Raw genomic sequence first — 20,288 nt, forward strand, 5'->3', positions numbered from 1 at the left:
GATTATCTCAACTTTCCCATACTGCGTGAGGTCTAATGTTAGGTTTCCTAATGATCTCTTTAAAAGTTGAAAATGCTCCACTTTCTCCACTGTCCAGGAAACTCATAATGTCCCTATCTCCACTTTTCATCAATATTTACAAATCAGACACTTTATAGTGTCCTCCCTGACCAGGATCTCCACTAGGACTCAAACCTCATTTGAATATATTCCATGAGCTTTATCTTATACCTTTACCACTTCTCCTTGACAAAGGTTACCTATTTTAAACCCCCTAACAAACTAAATTGGAAAAGGGATCTTGAGGAACTTGATGTAGAATATTGGTCAGACATTTGGTTGGGATTTGCAAAATCTTCTATCAATGTACATATTAAAGAAAATGCATATAACCTACTGTATCAGTGGTACCTCATCTCAACCAAATCACATAAGCTCCTACCTCCCAAGCTCCTCTCCTATTTGCTGGAGGTGATGTCAAGATGCTGGCTCCTTTCCAAACATATGTTGGACCTGCCCAGCCCTTCAGAGATTCTGGTCAGATGTCGACTCCTTTACAAACTCTCTATCTGACATACATTTCCACCCCAAATATTTTGAATGCTCCTTCCACTCCCTGATACCCCAAAGAATCTCAAGAAACTTCTCAGACATGTTTTCAGCGCTACTACCTGTCTTATTACTGGATCTTGGAAAAGTCCACCCCCTCTCAACCTGTCTACGTTCAGAAAAAAAATCTGAATCATGTATGAAATGAAGCTAATGAACAATATTTTATGGAACCCATAAGTATCATTTCATAAAACCTGGGGTCCATAGACTCAACTGAATAATGTTTTGTCCTTTTTGTTATGATACCTCCCTGATCAAATCTGGTTACCACTTCTGGAACTATTGTTACTAGGTTGAAGAGCCCCACCCCCCACCTTTCCTTCTCTCCCCTGTTACTTCATCCCTTCCCCATGCCCCCCATTTAAAATAAAATACACACATCTGAACAAAGAAAAAAAAATCAGTCTATTGAAAATACAGAATGTTTAAGTAGAATTCTAAATTACTTTATTAATCATATAGCTGCTTTCTCAGATGTTCCTAACAAGATGTTTTTTGGGGAAAAAAAGCTACACCCAGATACTATGCGCCTCCAGGAAACACATTGGTACAATTGTGACACATCTACACCTAAAGCCCCGTTGAGAGAGACCTGGGTGACAGCTTCTTATCAAAATCTAGAAGAGTGGCTGTAACCTTTAGAAGAAATCTACCACATACTATTACTGACCATGTTATAGACTCAAAAGCTAATTTGTTTTAATACTAGATGTTGAAATTGTTCATGTAAAATACATGTTGGCAGATATTTATTCCCCAGAATTTGATGCACAAGTGTTTTTAAATGATTTATCCCAAACTCTTGCTCAAAGAGAAACTCATCTCTAATAATATTCATACGGTGGATAACCCCCTACTAGACAATTCCCCCCCCCTACACAACATCCTTACTAATTTACCATTGTGGAAATACATTCAAACTCTAACCACCATTTAGTTGACCCATGGAGACTACTAAACCCATGGAGACTACTGTACCTTTCATTCAGAGGTACATCATTATTTCTCTAGGATCAATTATATCCTAATAGCAGACACATTGGTAACACAAACTGTATCATATTGTAATTTCACGCACCAATCTTAATATCTTTAAATCATCACAAAAGCAGAGAGATGTGGTTACACACAGCTACAGGACTATTTATCTATTGTTTATGATTCAATATAATTTCCCAAACTAGATAGGGTGCACTCTTGTATGTTAACAGCCATAAACAGGTGTGTGCGTAAGGAACCATTAACGCCAATTAGATATATTGGGGTTAATGGGATACAATTTCGATGCAATTTGGTTCCTAAATATAAATACAGATAGTAAAGTACGATCTGCTGTTAAATATGGGACCGTAATATATCAATATACTGTACTGTAAAATGCACCTTAGATAGATCCTATTAAAGGAGGATGAAATTAACTTTATACCCATAAAAGTTACTCTTTGACATAGGTACAAGGAATTTTGGGATTTTAATCCGATATTGATCTATATATAGATCTAGGAATTGACCCCAATATCCCCCTTCTTTCAAGATTATTTGAAATACATACAGACTCCAAATGTAGATATATATGAGCGGATTGAAAATTATATGAGATTATCACAATTGATGGGTGATCAAATTGCTCTTTAATATATTACTTTATACTTATCTCATGCCGCTGTTGGGTACTGTTTAGATTTTAACACACAGCATATACATTTAATACATTTTTAATATATTTAGCTGGTTTTCGGTTATTTTAATATGATGAAATAAAAGTGACATTTTATATTATATTATTCAACAATCAGTAGTTGGGGACTGGAGTACCTCTTTTGTTCTTTTCTCTTATGTTATCTTTAAATCATCCCCATCTAAAAGTTGCTAACCAAATTTGGCATTTCCCAGCCCTTTTATCTAATTCTGAGGAATTTAGATCCTAATTAAATGGGAAAACGATGGAATTTGTAGATGATAATCTAGAACATTGGGAAGAACCAATACTATTCTGGGAGACAACCTATGATTTCAGGGAGGGAAAGGGTGTAAAAGGGGCAGATGCACATAGGCAATGTACAGTAAAGATATTCCACAGCACATATGTCAGATTTTTTTTTCCCCCCTTCATCCATCTTTCTCAGATGGGCACGGTGCACGCCCAGGATCAGGAGGGTAACAGGCGTCATCCCTTACAAAACCACCAGTAAGTGGTCCACTATCGCTGTCCCAAGAAGCGTGACTTCTGGCCACATCTCCGTCTCTTTGGGATGTCTGATGATGATGTGGTATGTTGCTAACGGCTCCCACCTCATGTCATCATGCACATCCTGCACATTGTGAAGAGTAACCTAGAGCCAATGTGCAACATCCCGACAGCAATACTGCCATTGTAGAAACTTTTGGCAGTATTGCACTTCTGTGGGACTGGCTCGTTTCAGACTACAGTGGGTGTGGCAGTAGGAATGTCCCTAACCACCTTCAGTCAGTTGCTAAAGGTTGTCCTGAGGGTGATCCTGTCGCGTGTTCGGCAATTTATACACCTGCCACTCAATGAGGAGTCCCTTGTGCCCACAAAGTGCAGCTTGCCACCATGGCCGGCTATCCACACATTATAGGGGCAGTACATGGCACACATGCCCTGGTCCCGTCGGGTAGAAATACTTTTTTTATTTTTTTTATTTTTGCAAGGTCAAACAATAGTACAATCAACGCATGAAAAAAACAAAAAAGAAAATGGGCGTTTACAACAAGAGAGAACATGAGATATGTCCAGCGTAACATCATAGATAAACAGTGCAATGGTATCAAGTTTGATGTATTTGAGAATGACCAGGAAAAGTTTTTATTTTTTTAAAAGGAAGTGAAAGAGAAGAAGAATGTTGTGAAGGAGAGAAAAACAGAGCAGTAAGAAAAAGAGACTAGCGTATAGTAGAGAGGGGAAGTGATGAAGAAGGGGAGAGGAAAGATTAGTGGGAAGAGGACAGCTAAAGGAGGTATGATGTCAAGTGAAGGGGGAGTAAGCCTGAAAGAACAAGATCCATGGGTCCCACACCTTAGTGAACGATCTAGAGGACCTGTTAATGATGCTGGTCATGTACTCCAACCGTTGAACCTGCCAAACTCAATTAATAATAGCCTGGAGCAATGGTGGAGTCTGCTGCCGCCAGTCTGCTACGATTTGGCAGGTAGCTGCCGAGAGGATGTGTCTAACCAGCTTATTCTAGTGTTGAGACGCCGTGGGCGCTCCCAAGGGTAGGAGGAAAAATTTAGGTTCTAATGGTACAGCTATATGGAGTACCGATTGGATCAGCTGTTTAATCTCTGCCCAAAAATTTGTCAGTTTGGGACAGGTCCACCATATATGGATAAAGTTACCTTCATGGGAGCACCCCCGCCAACAGCGATCAGAAGAGTCTAAGAGAAATTTATGAATCCGGGACGGAACATAATACTATCGGTACAGCACCTTGTAGACATTCTCTTTTATTTTAACGCAGATTGAGAACAAGGCAGCATTCTCATATATCTCTGACCACTCTTCGCTCAGGAGAGTTTCACCAAAATCACGTTCCCAGGCCAGTTCATGTGAATCTCTAATGTTGGAAGTAGGTGGGGCAAGTTCATAGTACAGTGTTGAGATAAGGTCATTTGTAGAAGACTGGCAAAAACAAAGACTTTAAAACGTGGTAAGGGGATGGTAAGAAAGGCGAATTTTAGCTATATGGTGATAGTGACGGAGCTGGAGAAATTGGTAAAAAAATTTAGAGGGAATGTCCAATCGAGATTGTATATCAGCAAATAAAGGGAACACTACCGTGGAGGTGAGGTCGTTCAAAAAACGAACCCCTTGTGAAGTCCAAGAGGAAAACACTTTGGTGGAAAGGCCTGGGGCAAAGTCAGAGGAGTTAAATAGCGGTATTAGCAGAGAGGGATGGGGGAAAGGCCAAATTTCTGAGAGGATGAGTCCCAAATCGCCAGGGAGTGTGAAATGACCGGATAGGGTAAGGCATGTTTTGGGCGACGGGCCCATGGGAGCAATAGAAGAGTGGATAAGGATAGCATGCCCAGACTTTCAGCCTCAATCTCGACCCATACCCTAGAGGGTGCTGCACTACACCAGAGAACACATTGAGAAATAATAGCATCGGAAATCAGGGATTCCCAATCCTCCTCCCCGCGGGGATCTCTGTAGTAGCTTAAAGCGAACTCGGGGGCGCTTACCAGACCAAATGAATTTAGACACATGAAAATGGAGGAACTTGAAAACATACGGGGGAACACGGATGGGAAGGGTTTGAAAAAGATAGAGGAGTCTAGGGAGTATATTCATCTTGACCGCATTAATACGACCTATCCAAGAAATATATAGTTGCGACCAAGAATTCAGATCCGACTTTACTTGATCTAGAATGTGGGGAAAATTAGACTGAAAGAGCTGGTGGAGATGTTTAGTCAGATATACCCCAAGATACTTGATTTTTTGGAGACGCCAGTTGAATGGGAAGGAACCTTCCAATAACTTTATCAGCTGGGGAAACGTAAAAGTCCAGGACTTCTGTTTTATCAGTGTTAACTTTATATCCCGAGAAATGGCCACAGAGATCCATCTTCCAAAAGAGGAGGAACGGAAGACATCGGGGGGGTAAATGTATCAAAGTGCGATTTTGCAAATCTAGCGATTTTCTCGGGAGAGTTGAAACTCACCGATGTATGAAGCTGAGATTTCATGCAAAATCGCCAGAGTTCTGCTTCTGTCAAAATCGCTACTTGCAAAATCGCCAGAGATCAAACTCCCGACTGTTTTCCACTGCAGCTATACAGCTCTCAAATGTATGAAGCTGCGAGTTAGCAAACTCAGGAGAGTTTGCTTCAAAACACGCCAGATACAACACGCTTGATAGCAGCGTGTTGTAGAAACACATCACTGTTACACTGCCCTGGCAGTGTTAAAATGTTAAAGAATAGATAAAAGTTGAAAAAAAAAAGTGTGAGGTCCCCCCACTATTCATGCTTAACCCTAGTGCTGCCTGACTAGTGCTGGTCCCGTGAAAATCGGGGAAAAATTTTGTCCCCCCGATTTTCACTTTACCAGCACTAGACAAACCAGCCAGGGTTGGCGGCACTATAGCAGGGGGACGCGCGGCAGGGGTCCCCCTGCCATAATGACTAACCAACCCTAGACTGTTCAGCGCTGGGCTGGATTCCTAGGGAGTGGGGTCCGCTGAAAAAAACGAGCGGGCCCCCCCTAGAAAGAACCAGCCCAGTGCTGATAGCACTAGGGCTCTTCCTACTACCCCTGGGCTGTGGGTAGTAAGGTAATACGGCGAAAAAGTATGAAAAAAATAAACGGACGCCATTTTGTTTTGTGGAACTACAAGTCCCAGCCAGCCAGGTTGCCAAAACAGTGTGACCATGCTGGTGCTTGTATAACTACAAGCACCAGCATAGAGAGTGGTAGGAAGGAAATCGCAGCTTGATACATTTCCATTTTTTTTTAAAACTCGCGGGTAAACACCTGCGTTTTGCCGCGATTTAAACACGCTGGCAAACTCGCACTTTGATACATTTACCCCGGGTTTGTAATAGTCAACATGACGTCATCTGCATATAATGCTATCTTGTGAGAGGATCTACCTACCGGGATGTCTGTTATCTGCTGATTAGCCTGGATTCTGACTGCTAGTGGCTCTATAATAAGGGCAAAAATGAGTGGAGAAAGGGGGCAACCCTGCCGCGTGCCACTGGCAATAGTGAAGGGGGCTGAGGTCAGACCATTTGCGGAGATTGTGGCTGACGGGGAGTGGTACAGGGCTGTAATGCCAGTGATGAATTTACCTGAGAAACCCATCGCTCCCAACACCCCATCCATAAACGACCAGGAAATGTGGTTGAACGGTTTCTCAGCATCTAATGACATAAGTAGGGAGGGGAGCCTACCCTTGTGAATTGTATGGATCAAATCAATTGTTCTCCTAGTATTGTCAGGGGCTTGGCGCCCCGGGATAAACCCCACCTGGTCAGGATGGACAAGGGAGGGGAGGAGGGGATTCAGCCTGGAGGCCAAGCTTTTTGCATAAATTTTAAGGTCTACATTGAGGAGGGATATTGGTCTGTAGCTAGAGCAAAGGGATGGGTCCTTCCCTGGCTTCAGTATAACAATGATGTTAGCTCTAGTAGTGGCAGTATCGAATGAAGCTCCTTCCAAAATCTCATTAAAGAAAGATGTCAAGTGGGGGCAAACTTTTTATAGTATTGTGGAGTGAAACCGTCAGGGCCTGGAGCTGAGGAGGCTTTCAGGGATTTAATGGCTGCCAATACCTCAGTCAGAGTGATGTCCGCATTCAAGGACTCAAGATGAGGTGGAGTAAGCCTGGGGAGGGGGTTGGTGGCCAAATATTCGTCTAAGGTAGGCACTGTGTGGACACTTTGAGGGGGAGGTGGCGGGGAGAGATTGTAAAGAGAGGAATAAAATTCCTGAAACGTCTGGACAATCGCCGTGGGATCATATGTGACTACCCCCGTTTGTAAATGAGAAATTTTATCAATGTGACATAGGGCCATCTTCTTTCGGAGCTTTCTGGCTAGTACAGAGTCTGTCAGTGTTACAGGGGCAGATCGAAGGGTACCACCCACTAATATGAAGCGACCCTCCGGGTCTACATAAGTGTTGGAGTGCAAGAAGGGGACCTTACTGTGGATCAAGATAGCCACTCCCCGCTTCTTGTAGGAAGGGGTAGAAAGTCTGATTACCCTGCAGCTGAGAATGGACTCCAGTGAAATGCGTCTCCTGAAGAAAAACAATATCCGCTTTCTCTCTCCTACAGGCTCCCAGTAGCATTGTACGCTTACGGGGGGAATTAAGACCATTGATGTTGATCGACAGAATTTTTAAGGCCATGGCACTGGAAAAATGTGGAATCCCGGCAGCTTAATTAATAATGGGGTAAAAAGAGTTAAATTATTAAACTGTCCATAAGAAAAAAGAAAAGATGAGGGAAGAGATAAGAAAGAAAAGTCAAGAACAAAAGGAGAAAAAAGAAAAAAAGCAAAGAGCCCAATTGGGCGCAAACCCTGTGTGAAAGGAACCCAGGAGGGGTTCCAAAACATAGTGAAATTTGAGTACAAATAAAAATAAGCAATATCAAAGGGTGCGTGGGGGGTGATCCTGTGTATAGAGTGAAATGAGATTAGGACCGTAAACCCACAAAAGAGTCTTAAGATAACAATATGTAATATTAGCAGTGTGCATCTACAACATATTAGCACTATAACTTTAAAATACTATACTTTTAGGAAAAAGGGATAGGAGGGGAAGGGAATGGATGGGAGGGAAGGGAAGGGGTATAAAGGGAACAGGGATCGTCTCTGCAAGAAAAATCACCAGAGGTCATAGCAGCAACAGATTAACCCACATTAAACACAGTGGAAAATAGGAGCCACTATAACTATACTTATATTAATAAACTAGTAACGTGAAAAGTGTAATTTAACTATAGACAAAAACAAGGAGCTCTCCAGCCCGTGAAAGTGGTCCACTTGCAAAGAGAAAACATATGCCAAACAAATACCAAATGACAATAACAGATACATCATGGTGGCGTAGCTTCTCGAGCTTTGCGGCGGGAGGAACGGGACCAGTCTGGCTGCGGGGGAGCTGCTCGTTGAGCCTTCGGAGAGCCGGTCTGTGAGGAAGTCGTCGTGAGAAGAATATCCAGTTTGGCCAGTAGATTCTGTCCTTGGTCCACCGTTTTGACGTAATGAGATGAGTTGGCTGTGAACACCTGAAGTTGAAATGGGAAGCACCAACGATATCGGAAATTATGCTGCCGTAGGATCCTAGTAATAGGCTGCAGATCTCTCCGTTTCTGAATTGTGGAGGGGGCAAGATCCTGAAACAATTGGATATCCATATTCCGGAAAGAAAGAACAGATAGATCTCTAGTAGCAGAGAGAATGCGGTCCCTTGTGCTGAAATAGTGCAAGCGCACAATAATATCTCGAGGAGGTAGGCCGCTGGCCGGACGAGATCGGAGGGCCCTATGAGCACAGTCCATCAGACAGTCGGTGTCAGAGAGCTCCGGGAGAATATGTTGAAAAAGGCCTTTGAGAGAAGCCTGAAGATCCGCCGAGGAAATTTCTTCAGCAACATTACGGATGTGGATATTTTTGCGACTAGACCGGCTCTCAGAATCCTCCTGCTTTTCCTTAAGGGTCTCAACTTCATTACGAAGGCAGGCGAGTTTGTTGTCCATCGTAATTTGAGAGCGGCAGAGATAGTCTGTCTTCGTCTCCAGTGTGACTGATCTATTGCCCAACGAAGTTAGTTCAGTTTTAAAGTCATTAACAACTTTGGAAAGTTCTTGTTGAAATGTTTGTTTAACCCCTTCCAATAAGCTAGTCATCACAGCTTGGATCTGTGGGTCCAGTTCAACTTCAGAGAGCGGCTGAAAGCCGGTTGTTTCTGTACGAGTCAAAGCAGGGGAAGAGGGTTTATTCTTTGATCCAAAAAAGTTAGCAGAGGACCAGAGGTCACTTTCTTTGGTTTATTGGACATAACGGAGTGATCGAAAGCTGTCAACCAACTGAGAATTATGGAGAGGGCAGGGAAAAGAGCAGGAGAGCGGTAGGAAGGAAATGGGAGGGGCACACTGTTACAACGGCTAGTATGAGAAGGGTCTTTACCGGTCCATCCTGCGTGAAGGAGGTCACATACTCAGTAACCCATTAATGGTGGGCCAACACAGAAAATCCCAACAGCTAGGCAGGCCAGTGAACAACAAAACTTGATAGACGCTATAGAAGATAGCGGTGGGTGCATTCCCATGAGCTGTGTCCCGGGTTTCTGCTTTTTAGGTGTAATCAGCGTTGCACTTGGAATGATATAGCAGGAGCTTTTATTTGGTAAATAGGCAGCAGTGTGTAATTCTTGTAGTGTATTTCAGCAACCACTAGAGGGCTATGTAGCACCACAGATGAATGAAGCAAAACAAATCAGCAGAGTTAAACTGTGGAGCTTGATAGAAAACGAAGTAGTGAGGATGGTGGCAGTCTGCAATGTGACACTAGTGGGGTGCCAACAAGGCCATGAGTACCTCAGGGTGGGGGAGAGGCAGGAGGCACCACAGCCCAAGCATCACCACTCGACTGGACCCTAAGACCACAGTACGTAGCGGTACTCACTGCGCTAGCACTTGGTAGGGGTCATCAAGACCAAGCACTCTCTGTGGAGGGGGGGCAATCGGTGTGCAAGGCACAAGGGGAGCCCGCTGGAAACCATGGCTCCAGGAACCGGAAGTGCTCAATGCTGCAGGTATTAGTTGTCTCACTGTGCCACATATACATTAAACCCCTGGAAAGTGTGGAGTACTGGAGTAATTGTGAGGGTGCCATTTCAGGCTGCCCGATTAACAACACACAAGGGGATCCTTGATGATAGAGCAACAGATCCCCTCCACTGACCTGTTTTCTCTGTCCGTTCAGCAGAAGTCAGCAGCTTTGAGGGTACTGTCTGTATGGAGAGCAGAGTTCAGACAGCAGAATGATCACCGCACCTTTGTGGCAGTCAGGGGGAGAATTGAGGGGACTATGGGATCTGCTGCCCTCCGATGAGTGGTAGAGGAGTGTACCACCACTGTGAGGGTTTCACAGGTACCGGGTCCAAAAGCTCTAGTGTATTGGATAGAGGAGCTGGATCCACGATCAGCCCAGTAGCGAGTGGCCGAGCTAGACACTGGCAGCCAGTAACAGTGTGACTGTAGTGGATACAGGCTAGGCTGCACGCCTCTGAAGACGAGCTCCCCGGCCGGAGGGTAAAATGACCGCTTCCCGCCACACAGGTCACCGGGAGACCACAGGGAAAAGGAGACAGGCGCCTCTAGAATAACGAGAATAACGGCGTATCCCCGACCAGGACTTCCGCACTGCAGGGGACAACCGCAACCACCAACAGCAGGTAACACTGTGCCGGAGTCTCGAAGGGTGGGCGGTTGACAGAATCTGCTCCCAGGAGAGCTCAGCAGCAGCCGCAGGTCTTTTTTCTCTCTGTCAGGGTCCACAACAGGCAGTCTAGTCCCGATATCAACTAATGTAGGGTCACAGGGGTATATAGCCGGGTGTTTGCAAACAAATGGCAGCAGTTCTAGTGCATGAGAAAGTGTTTTAGTTAGAATTGTTGCAGGAGAGCAAACGCCATGCGTCTTTCTCAATGTTGGGTCAAGCCACGCCCACGGGTAGAAATACTTTTACTTATTCAAATTGGAAGCATTTCCACTCGATCAATATCCAGGCTATATGTGATGCCACTCTCCAAAGTTGACACCTGGTAGCTTTATGGCGCCAAGGAACACCCATGACTACTATTATTAGTGTGCAGTGTGTCATGGAACTTCTGACTATGCATGTGTATGTGAAATTAACAGTGTAAGTGGGTCCCTCACCTGTGCCTTCTGTTTGGGTTGGTTAGTGGCCTCTCTTGTCTACAGATAACTCAGGTAAATGCTGTAAGTCTGGGCAGTAAGCATTCTGACTACAGGTCACAGCACCGGAGGTAGCAGGATCTACAAAGGCTGGAACATATTGGGATACTAAGCATCCAAGGTCAGTACCCAATAACACATTTGAGGGAATATTTTCAGACAGTCCCACCTCTCTCACCACGATCCTTACCCTCCAGTCCAAATAAACTCAGGCCATAGGAACGGTTGGGTTGACTCCACCAATCCCTGTGACAGACAGGGTCTTTCCTGGAATAACATCCTTAGAATCCACAAGTGCTGAATATACTACTGTCATTTCAGCCCCAGTGTCTCTCAGTGACAGGGTTAACCACAGTAACATATTGTAGATTATAGAGTGCTTCTCGTCCATCAAATCCTCAAATAAAACAGCAGCAGATGAGCCAGGAGGCTTCGATGTTAGAATGTGCCTCTGTGAGGATACGAAATGACCCTCATCACCCAGACAAACTCTACCTTGTTTGTCAAACTAATAAGGGATGAGTTACTGTACTTTTTATCACTGGTTTACTCATCACAGGCTTCATTATAATAGAAAATATGTTAGTTAATGTATTTCATATATTCAATTGTGTTTCAAATGTCCCTGCATTATGTACAGTGATGTCTATATGCATATATTTTGCAAACTACTGCTGCAGTCACATTTTTGAGAGCTAATATCCAAGGCCAGGGGACACAGAAGTGCAGGCAGCATTAATTCACAATAGGGCTGCATACTGTTGAATCTCACTGTCAGTGGAGAGTCTCAGGCTGGAGACTAAGAAACACACAGGGTAATTACCAACCAGGGCTTAGCAAGCGGGTAATCATATGGCTGTAATTTCCTAATGATATTATCTTGCTATTATTTTTATGCTGTTCAGTGTGTATTTATGCAAAGAAACCGCAAATCTATATATGTACCTAATCCTTTGCCTGAGTGATTTGTACTGACGTTGGGAAACCCCAAATACATGTCTCCACAGTCTCTTTTTGTCAGGGCAAGAAATACTGACATGTCCCACTTTATTGTACACAAAACATCAACAGCAGGTTTAGGAGATGGGCCAGGGACAGACCCCCTTGCAATCCATGCTGTCTGAGCCGCCATTTTGGGTTCACGGTCCAAAACAAATTGCCTCACTTCCACAGGGCAAATATGGAAAAATTGATCTTTAACCATTAGGGGCCTGATTCATTAAGGATCTTAAATGAAGAGGATCCTTATTTCAGTCTCCTGGACAAAACCATATTACAATGCACGGGGTGAAAATGAGTGTTCTGTTTTGCACATAAGTTAAATAATGCCTGTTTTTTCATGTAACACACAAATACTTGATAGCTTATTTGTACACTGAAATTTAAAGTTGATATGTGTGTGTTACATGAAAAAACAGTCAGTATTTAACTTATGTGCAAAACAGAACTCTCATTGGCACCCCTTGCATTGTAACATGGTTTTGTCCAGGAGACTGAAATAAGGATCCTCTTCATTTAAGATCCTTAATGAATCAGGACCTAGGTCCTCAAGGCCCTCAAAGGTGGCAATAGACAGTCCTCTGAGCCATTGTTGCAGGGTGGCCCCAAGACTATTCACCACTTCAGAAGAGCTGTCCTTAGCTCAAGGTTTTAAATTTTTGCATTTTTTGTGCTATAACTCAGTGGTGAAGTTATACTTCCTGATTAAGGCTTGTTTTCATGGCCTCATAATCTCCATCCAGTTCTGGAGGAAGAGCTGCAAACACTTCCAGTGCTTTGCCTTTTAATACTGGTTTAAAATACCTTGTCCATTCCTCCCTTGGCAGCTTATATTGCCTACAAGCCTTTTCAAATCCCTGTAAGAAACAAAGTCCCCATCTTTTCCAAAACAGGAATGTACTCCAAACGGGTTATAAAATATGTTATATCCTTGGAGTCATGGTACTGTGGAAAATCAAGACACCTTTGGCTTTGTGTCCTTTCCAGCTGAAATTCTCTCCCCACCTGTGCATGGGCAAACTCTCACTCTGCTTGGCGTTCTTGTAACGTAAACTGCATACACATTTTAGGGTCACACGTACCCAACTGCTGAAGAATCATTGTCAGAGAAGAGTTCCTACCATCCTGAGAACTGCGACTGTTGGCATACTCTAGTTCAGACAGTTATTGGAAAACATCCGCTGTCTGCTCTTCTGGTGCTGTATTGTTCCTCAGCTCAGGTTCAACACCTCATTGTTGATTTGCATCATCCTCTAATAATGCTCGGTTCAGCAATTTTTTCGTTTTTTCAATCCGATCCAGACCTCGCGATTCACAGAGGCCAATAAAAACATATTTATCTTTCTTCTTATAAGGGGCTGCCAGTCACTTGCCAAATAAAATCGGAAAAAACAAGAGAGTAGCGAGGGAAATGGCTTTGCCCATATAGTATGTCTTAATAAAAAAGCACTGAGTTTTGACCTTATGAATGGCCGTTTTCCTCACAAGAATACTACCAGTCCTTAAGTGCAGTGAATAATTGCCTAAACCAACCACTTAAATGCTCTAAGAATTTTTTTTTATCTCACCACTATGCCACCAATTTGTCAAGACACTGATTCTCATATAAGCCCATCTAATTTGTCAAGAAACTACTCCTTGCTAACTTGAAACTGTCACAAACCTCACTCAGCGCACTCATGACTTAGAAGCTACAGTAAGGGGACACACAAAATTCCAGCACTTAATCTTGTAATCACCTATGTCATAGGATACAGATCTAGCTGAATCCCTCTCCAGCACAGACACTCACTTCCAGCTGCCACCATCTTAAGGTCAATAGGAGCCTGTAACTTAATTAATCAATTGTTCTCACTCTACTTTCTGATAGCTAAAAGAGTTAATACTTCCAACACAGCTTAGCAATCTATCTCTTCTAAACAGACTATGGAGTTTGAGCAATAAGGGCTTCAACTTATTAAATTTAAATGTAATATACAAAAAAGGTACAATACTTACAGAATATTAAAATAATTAATAAAGGTGACATACAGCAAAAACAATTATAAAATAAAAGGAGAAAATTCAGAATATAGACTTACATATGAGGTATATATTCAGCCCTTGGGACGGGCAGTCCAATTATAGACAGCTTACATTTTGATTGTATTCCCGAAAGACTAATCCTAAATGTTAGGTGACCTGGGGGTATATTTACTAAACCGAGGGTTTGAAAAAGTGGAGATGTTGCCTATAGCAACCAATCAGATTCTTGTTATCATTTATTTAGTACATTCTACAAAATGACAGCTAGACGCTGATTGGTTGCTATAGGCAAAATCTCCACTGTTTCAAACCCGCAGTTTAGTAAATCTAGCCCCTGGTTTTTAAAGACTGCTTCTCACTGTCCTTCCCTTGCTGGTTTAATGGTCTGTGATAGGTCAGCTACACTGATGAAATAATTTTACAACCTCACCAATACTACTCACTTTTGAATTCCCAATACTTATAAGTAGCAGATTCTTTTCTGGTGAGTGTCATACCAAACCAATTTAAAAAAAAGAAAAAAGAAAAAAGATTTCTTATAATGGGGCTCGCTCGATTTCACTTAACTAATTGTTAAAAATCACTTACATTTTATTTTATCATTTAAAAAACATTTTAATACATGCACTATTTTTATGTCTTAAGCGACATATTTAAAATCTAGAAAAAATATTGTGAAAAAGAAAACTGAAATAGTGAGTTAAAAATCATGTGTATCACACAACAAATCAAGATTCTGTTAATGTTTAGTATGCAGCAAATATTAGGGCATATTCAATTGTCCGCGGTTTCCGCAGCGGAAAAACTATTACCAGTATTACGGTAATAGTAAGCTGGAGCTGAAATCCAGCGAGAAATGTATCGTAATACCGGTATTTACGTGCACTATTACCGTAATGACGGTAATAGTGCACGCACCGCTATAACGCCAACAATTGAATATGCCCCCTTATGTCTTATTATCAAACTCACTTATTTATTTAACATTTTGGTCACAGATGACTAAAAGGATAAATGGATAAAAATACAGAACTTACAGTTTCCATGCAGCAATAGCGAAATACATAGAAGAGATGATATATGTTATATGATTTTGATCTGGAAAAAGTTTAATAAATAAGTGAGTTTGAAAATAAGAAATAATATTTGCTGCATACTATACATTAACAGTATAATAAGTAGAAGAGTCAGTCCACTGGGAGAGAGCAGTTTGATGGCACAAGAAAAATGTGGATAAATCAATGTTGAATTCACCCAATAAATTGAATAACCAATGTAGATCAATACAAAATATCCCTAACTTTCACAATCACCAAAGATCAGTTTGCAAACAGTTTTATACCAATTCTCTAATATGCAAGTATTGTGCATGTATGTGCTCTAATTTTGCAGGTATGTTTGTATATGTAACGCCCCCAGTGGCATTTTAGTAAACCCTGCACCGCAGTGAATACAGGAGGGGTCACCTAGAGGGCAAGTTAGGTGTTTCTGAAAAGTGACAACCCAGCCCAGTCTGCTAGTGACTGAGAAGAAGGAGGGGCTGTCAGCAATAGGGAGCGAGAGATATACAGGGGAGACAGGAAGAGAAGAGATGAAGCTGGGGACCTGGGAGCTTCTTCCAGGCTCCCCCGGCATTGTCTTGGGAGTGTGAGTGCGGTGACTACACAAGGGCAAGTACTGTATGCCTGAATAAGTGGAAAGTCCCCAGATCAGAGACCCCTGGAAAGAAGTGGCAGCATGCATACACTATGGGATCTAGGAGTTGCATATGTTTTGGAGATGAGCTACACTGTGATTCTGGAACTGTGAGTAGCTGTGGAAATACTGTGGCCAGGAGAACCTGGTATGTACTGTGATACAACCAGCAGTAAGCCTGCATATACAGAGGGGAGGAGTCCCTAACCCTGAGAGGGGGAGAACCACATGTCACTAAAGAAATCATCCCTGAGGAGGGGTGAGCTGCAGTTGAGATTTACACAGTGTGTGTCAGAACTGCATGCATTGAAGGGAAGCATGCCATGCATGTGAATGCCCCTGCAGAGAAGGGTGAACTGCAGTGAAGTATGGAGTACTGGGAGTGTAAGAGACATGAACTATGTTATATAACATCTACATAACATTAAGAACTGTACAGGAGGAGTAAGGACCTGTATATATTACTGTATTGCTGCAACCATTATGATTATTGTGCTGGAGAAAGAGGAGTGTAAATAAAGAGTTCAGTTTGTGATAGAGATGGTCTGGCACCCAAATTATTCTGACTTTTATTGCACTGCACCACAAAGTGACATCACCTGTGTCCCACTTCTTCACACTTGCTGACTTAAAGAAGACGGCGTCCGGGAGCTGCCTGGGGGAGGTCGGCGTTTTCGGCGACAGGGCTATACAAATCGTCCTTTTGGCGGGGCCAAATGCCACGATTCCCTGAGAATCACGGCATTTTGGCTTTAATTCTGCCCACTTCCTAGTAAAGTGGGCAGATGCGGGAAGCTGCCATACTCTCCCAGGAGTCCGGGAGTCTCCTGGACATTTCGGGAGAGTTGGCATGTATGCACTACTTACAAAGAGACACCTGTGTGTGCAGGGTCCCCCTGGTCATTTACACCCATGCCCATCAGCTAGCCAGGGCTTGAAAAGGGGGTGCACTGTGTACTCTTTGTGCCCCACACTACACACAGTGACAGGGGGTTACATATGTACAGGGTTTGTGGAAAGCAACCATCAAACACACAGACCCATAGCTTTAGACAGGGCAATTTCCAAGATTACCTATAAGTACATCTACTATTTCAAGCTTATTGAGCCTGCTGAAAATGTTTCCAGTACCAACACCAGAGCCAGCCACACCAACAAGTGTATTTGGTTTTTTATGTTTCTCCCCATTTGCAATATTCCTAACCATTGATATAGTTAGGCTTTCAGTTAGGTTGCTTAGTAAATAATTATTTGTGCTACCTTTATACTGAATTGTATTCAGTAAATGACATATATGTGTTACATTTGGTATGAACATGATCCCTTCCATCCAGGCTCTGGGTAACCATGCTGGAGCATGTGTTTAATTCTTATTTTACTTAATGCATGGGGTTATTCTATACACTCACCATCAGAGTCAATGCTGTTTAGTGCAGTAGGCGGGATAATAGAGACTCTGCAGGCTCCAAGGGGGCATATTTTCTCCAATTGCTCCTTGCATGAACTGTGTACCTAAAGAAAGATATGTACAGCATGACAGTAATTAAAGACTCCACATTCTTGCCCTCCACATGTAGCGATGACTTGAATCTGTGGACATGAAGTTTCTAAATAGAACACTACTACACATTCTTACTTAGAAAAACGCATAATAACACTATAACACAGTTTAGCTACAGTTTACAAACATAGTATATGTCATGTACGAATGTGGAATTTGTGCCAATTGAAATTTCTTCTTCTTTTGTAACATTTTGTGTCCGTTTTTTTACAGTTGCCCTCATTTTTATGGTCACGACCATAAAAATGAAAAGCAAAATTTGTTTTTTTTCTATTGAAAGAGTTGAGGACATTCCATAAATATATCATGGTAACTGCAGTCATTGATTGATTCTATTTTCAAATGTGAAAACAAGGCTTTCTTTTGTGGAACGAGAAATTCTGGTTTGGTGTATACCTTCAGCCACTATTGTGCAAAAAACTTCCTGATTTTTACAGATTCTCTTTGATAGAGGTAATTCAGAGGCAATCTAGGGACAGGTAAGTACACATTTATATGAACATAAGTCAATGTAAATAAAACATTAAAATTTAGAAATGTGACACATAGAATAAAGGAAGCCAGTTATCATCCAACCCTCATAACTTACTCAAGAGACAAATGAGGCACAAACAAGCTATGCAAATGGAGGATAGATAACTAATTTAAATGTAATTAAATGGGTAGTCAAAAATTATAATAATACATTACGTTTGACAGCATGTTCATTTTTATAACAGACCACAAACCTGCAAAATGTTGTGCAATGGCAATATAAATATGCGGAATGGGGCTATGACATATTGTATGTACTTGGTGGCACAAATAAGCAAGTTTTTTTTATCTTGTCCTATGCTCTATAACCCATAATAAGCAGTTTCAATTTATTTAATTTTTTTTTTAATATCTAGCTTAAAGGAATTTGTGGCCAGTTTAGTAGTACATAAGAAAAATAAATAAATAAATAAATACATACATATAACATTACATTACAGTTAACCGATGCGGCATGATCAGGAACTTGGTCTAAATTTGTCCAAAGGTAATGTAACGCCTTCAGAGATATATATATATATATATATATATATATATTTATATATTATACACACACACACACACACGCTTGTCCTTTTATGTTTACATTATACAAATACAAAGGAAAAGTAAAACTCAACATGATTTTTCTCTTTTGTAGGGCCAACCGTGGATCTGGACTCTATAGCAAGTACATGTTCTATTATGTATGTGAAAAATCACAGCTGAAGCTTTACCATATTATTTTATGGTCATATTAATTAATGCCATTGGCTCTTATCAGGACTGAGTGTAGTCATTCTGCTATGTGACAAGGCAATGCAATTTTTGCTCTTCTCATCATATAAACAAACTGACACAGTTGTTCTAATGGAGTGTGCATTTTAAAAGAGAACAGGAGATTTATCAAAAATTCTCAAAAGTAAAAATGGAGCTGTTATTTGATTTAACAATAAGGTAGAAACCACTAAAATTAATTTTTTTAAATCTTCAAATTAGCATTTTTCTTGCTATTAATTCCAAAAGGTTTGTTACCCTGAAACTATACAGCCAATTTCAAATTATTATAAATTTGTTGTTTATTATGCACCAGTTACATCCCTATCTAATAATGCGCTAATATTTTCTATATGCTATAGTCTACTGAATGGGAGATTAATGAAGTTGTCAGACTGCAGTATTGTTTAATTATCTGAACTAAATGTATGGTCTGTGTGGGCAGAAGACATTGACCAGTACTGATTGTTAGGCTCCTTTTCCCTGAATTCATTGCACTTGAGATATAAACATTGCTTTGAATTTTTGCTTATTGTTATACTTATTATTATCATAATTATTTATGAAACAAAGCACACAGATTGCAGCAATGATGACTAAATGAAAAACTGGCCAAAAATAGTTTCTGATTATTAATAATTTAAGGAATTAGAGAGAACATTGGTAATAACCATCTCCAAAACAAAGGTGCACTGCAACTAAACATGACATATGACTCTGTAACATGGAATATGATTTCAACTAACTTACTATAGCTTTGCACCACAGACATCTCCAGTCTTGTAGTTTCCGCACACTCCCACAAGTTTTATCACAGACAACACATTTAGCACTGACTGGCAGGTTTCCTTCCAACCACTGATGTGGCATTGTCACCTAAATGAAAGCATAAAAATACAGTGACACTGAACAATCTCTTCCTGAATATGTAAGGGTTAACAAACCAACAGTGACTTTAAGAAAAATAAAGTAACCTGACATTACCATTTGTTCTTTTATAGAGATCAATGAAAAAACATTTTAATAAGATAGTCCTACTTGGATTGTTGGATGGAATGGACAATATTTCAGAATACCAATAAGTTGCTATAGATATACATCTGGTATGGAAACTAACAGGACTACTGCCAGCAATGTACAGTCTCACACAGTTTATTATCCAAAAATAGAATCAGATTTAAACAAGTTTTCTCAGTGAAGCTCACTTTAGAAAACAATTGTGTAATAAAAAATGTTCCACACAAATAAGTTTAGGAGCGAGGTTATGTACTTGGCAGGTGCAAGCATCCTTCTGAACAATGACCAGCAGACAAATTGCTGTAAATATGTTATATTATACATACTCAATGCCTAAAGCTGGGTACACACTACAGGTTTTTCACCCAATTATAGTGCCGATCACACAATATTCGATTGTTTGTTCAGATATTGTATTAGTGTATGCTCCCACGATCATGTTTTTTCGTTCCAAAACACATCATATCGTTTGATTTGGTTTATAAACTTCATAAAAATCAGGATCAACGATGGAACGATTTCGAGCAGATGTGGAAGTGTGTACACACTCACGACTAGCAGTGTAGGCAAAACTCTATAGAGTTTACAGAGTCACGATCATTTCAGCACATGGTTATGAGAGATGGAGA

General features: G+C 41.3%; 1 protein-coding gene across 7 annotated transcripts in view; it reads right to left on the minus strand.

The window, feature by feature from the left end:
• LOC142100822 (diacylglycerol kinase eta-like) overlaps positions 1-20,288 on the minus strand; it is a 481,771-nt gene that overhangs the window by 151,816 nt on the left and 309,667 nt on the right. For all 7 annotated transcript variants that reach the window (XM_075184666.1, XM_075184664.1, XM_075184663.1 and 4 more), the window contains 2 exons: positions 19,393-19,518; positions 17,201-17,303 (listed from right to left, as the gene is read on the minus strand). In XM_075184666.1, coding sequence (XP_075040767.1) covers positions 17,201-17,303; positions 19,393-19,518 — 229 coding nt within the window. The remainder of the gene's footprint in view (positions 1-17,200; positions 17,304-19,392; positions 19,519-20,288) is intronic.

This window comes from Mixophyes fleayi, chromosome 9 (genome assembly GCF_038048845.1).
Source record: "Mixophyes fleayi isolate aMixFle1 chromosome 9, aMixFle1.hap1, whole genome shotgun sequence".
Taxonomy (NCBI): domain Eukaryota; kingdom Metazoa; phylum Chordata; class Amphibia; order Anura; family Limnodynastidae; genus Mixophyes; species Mixophyes fleayi.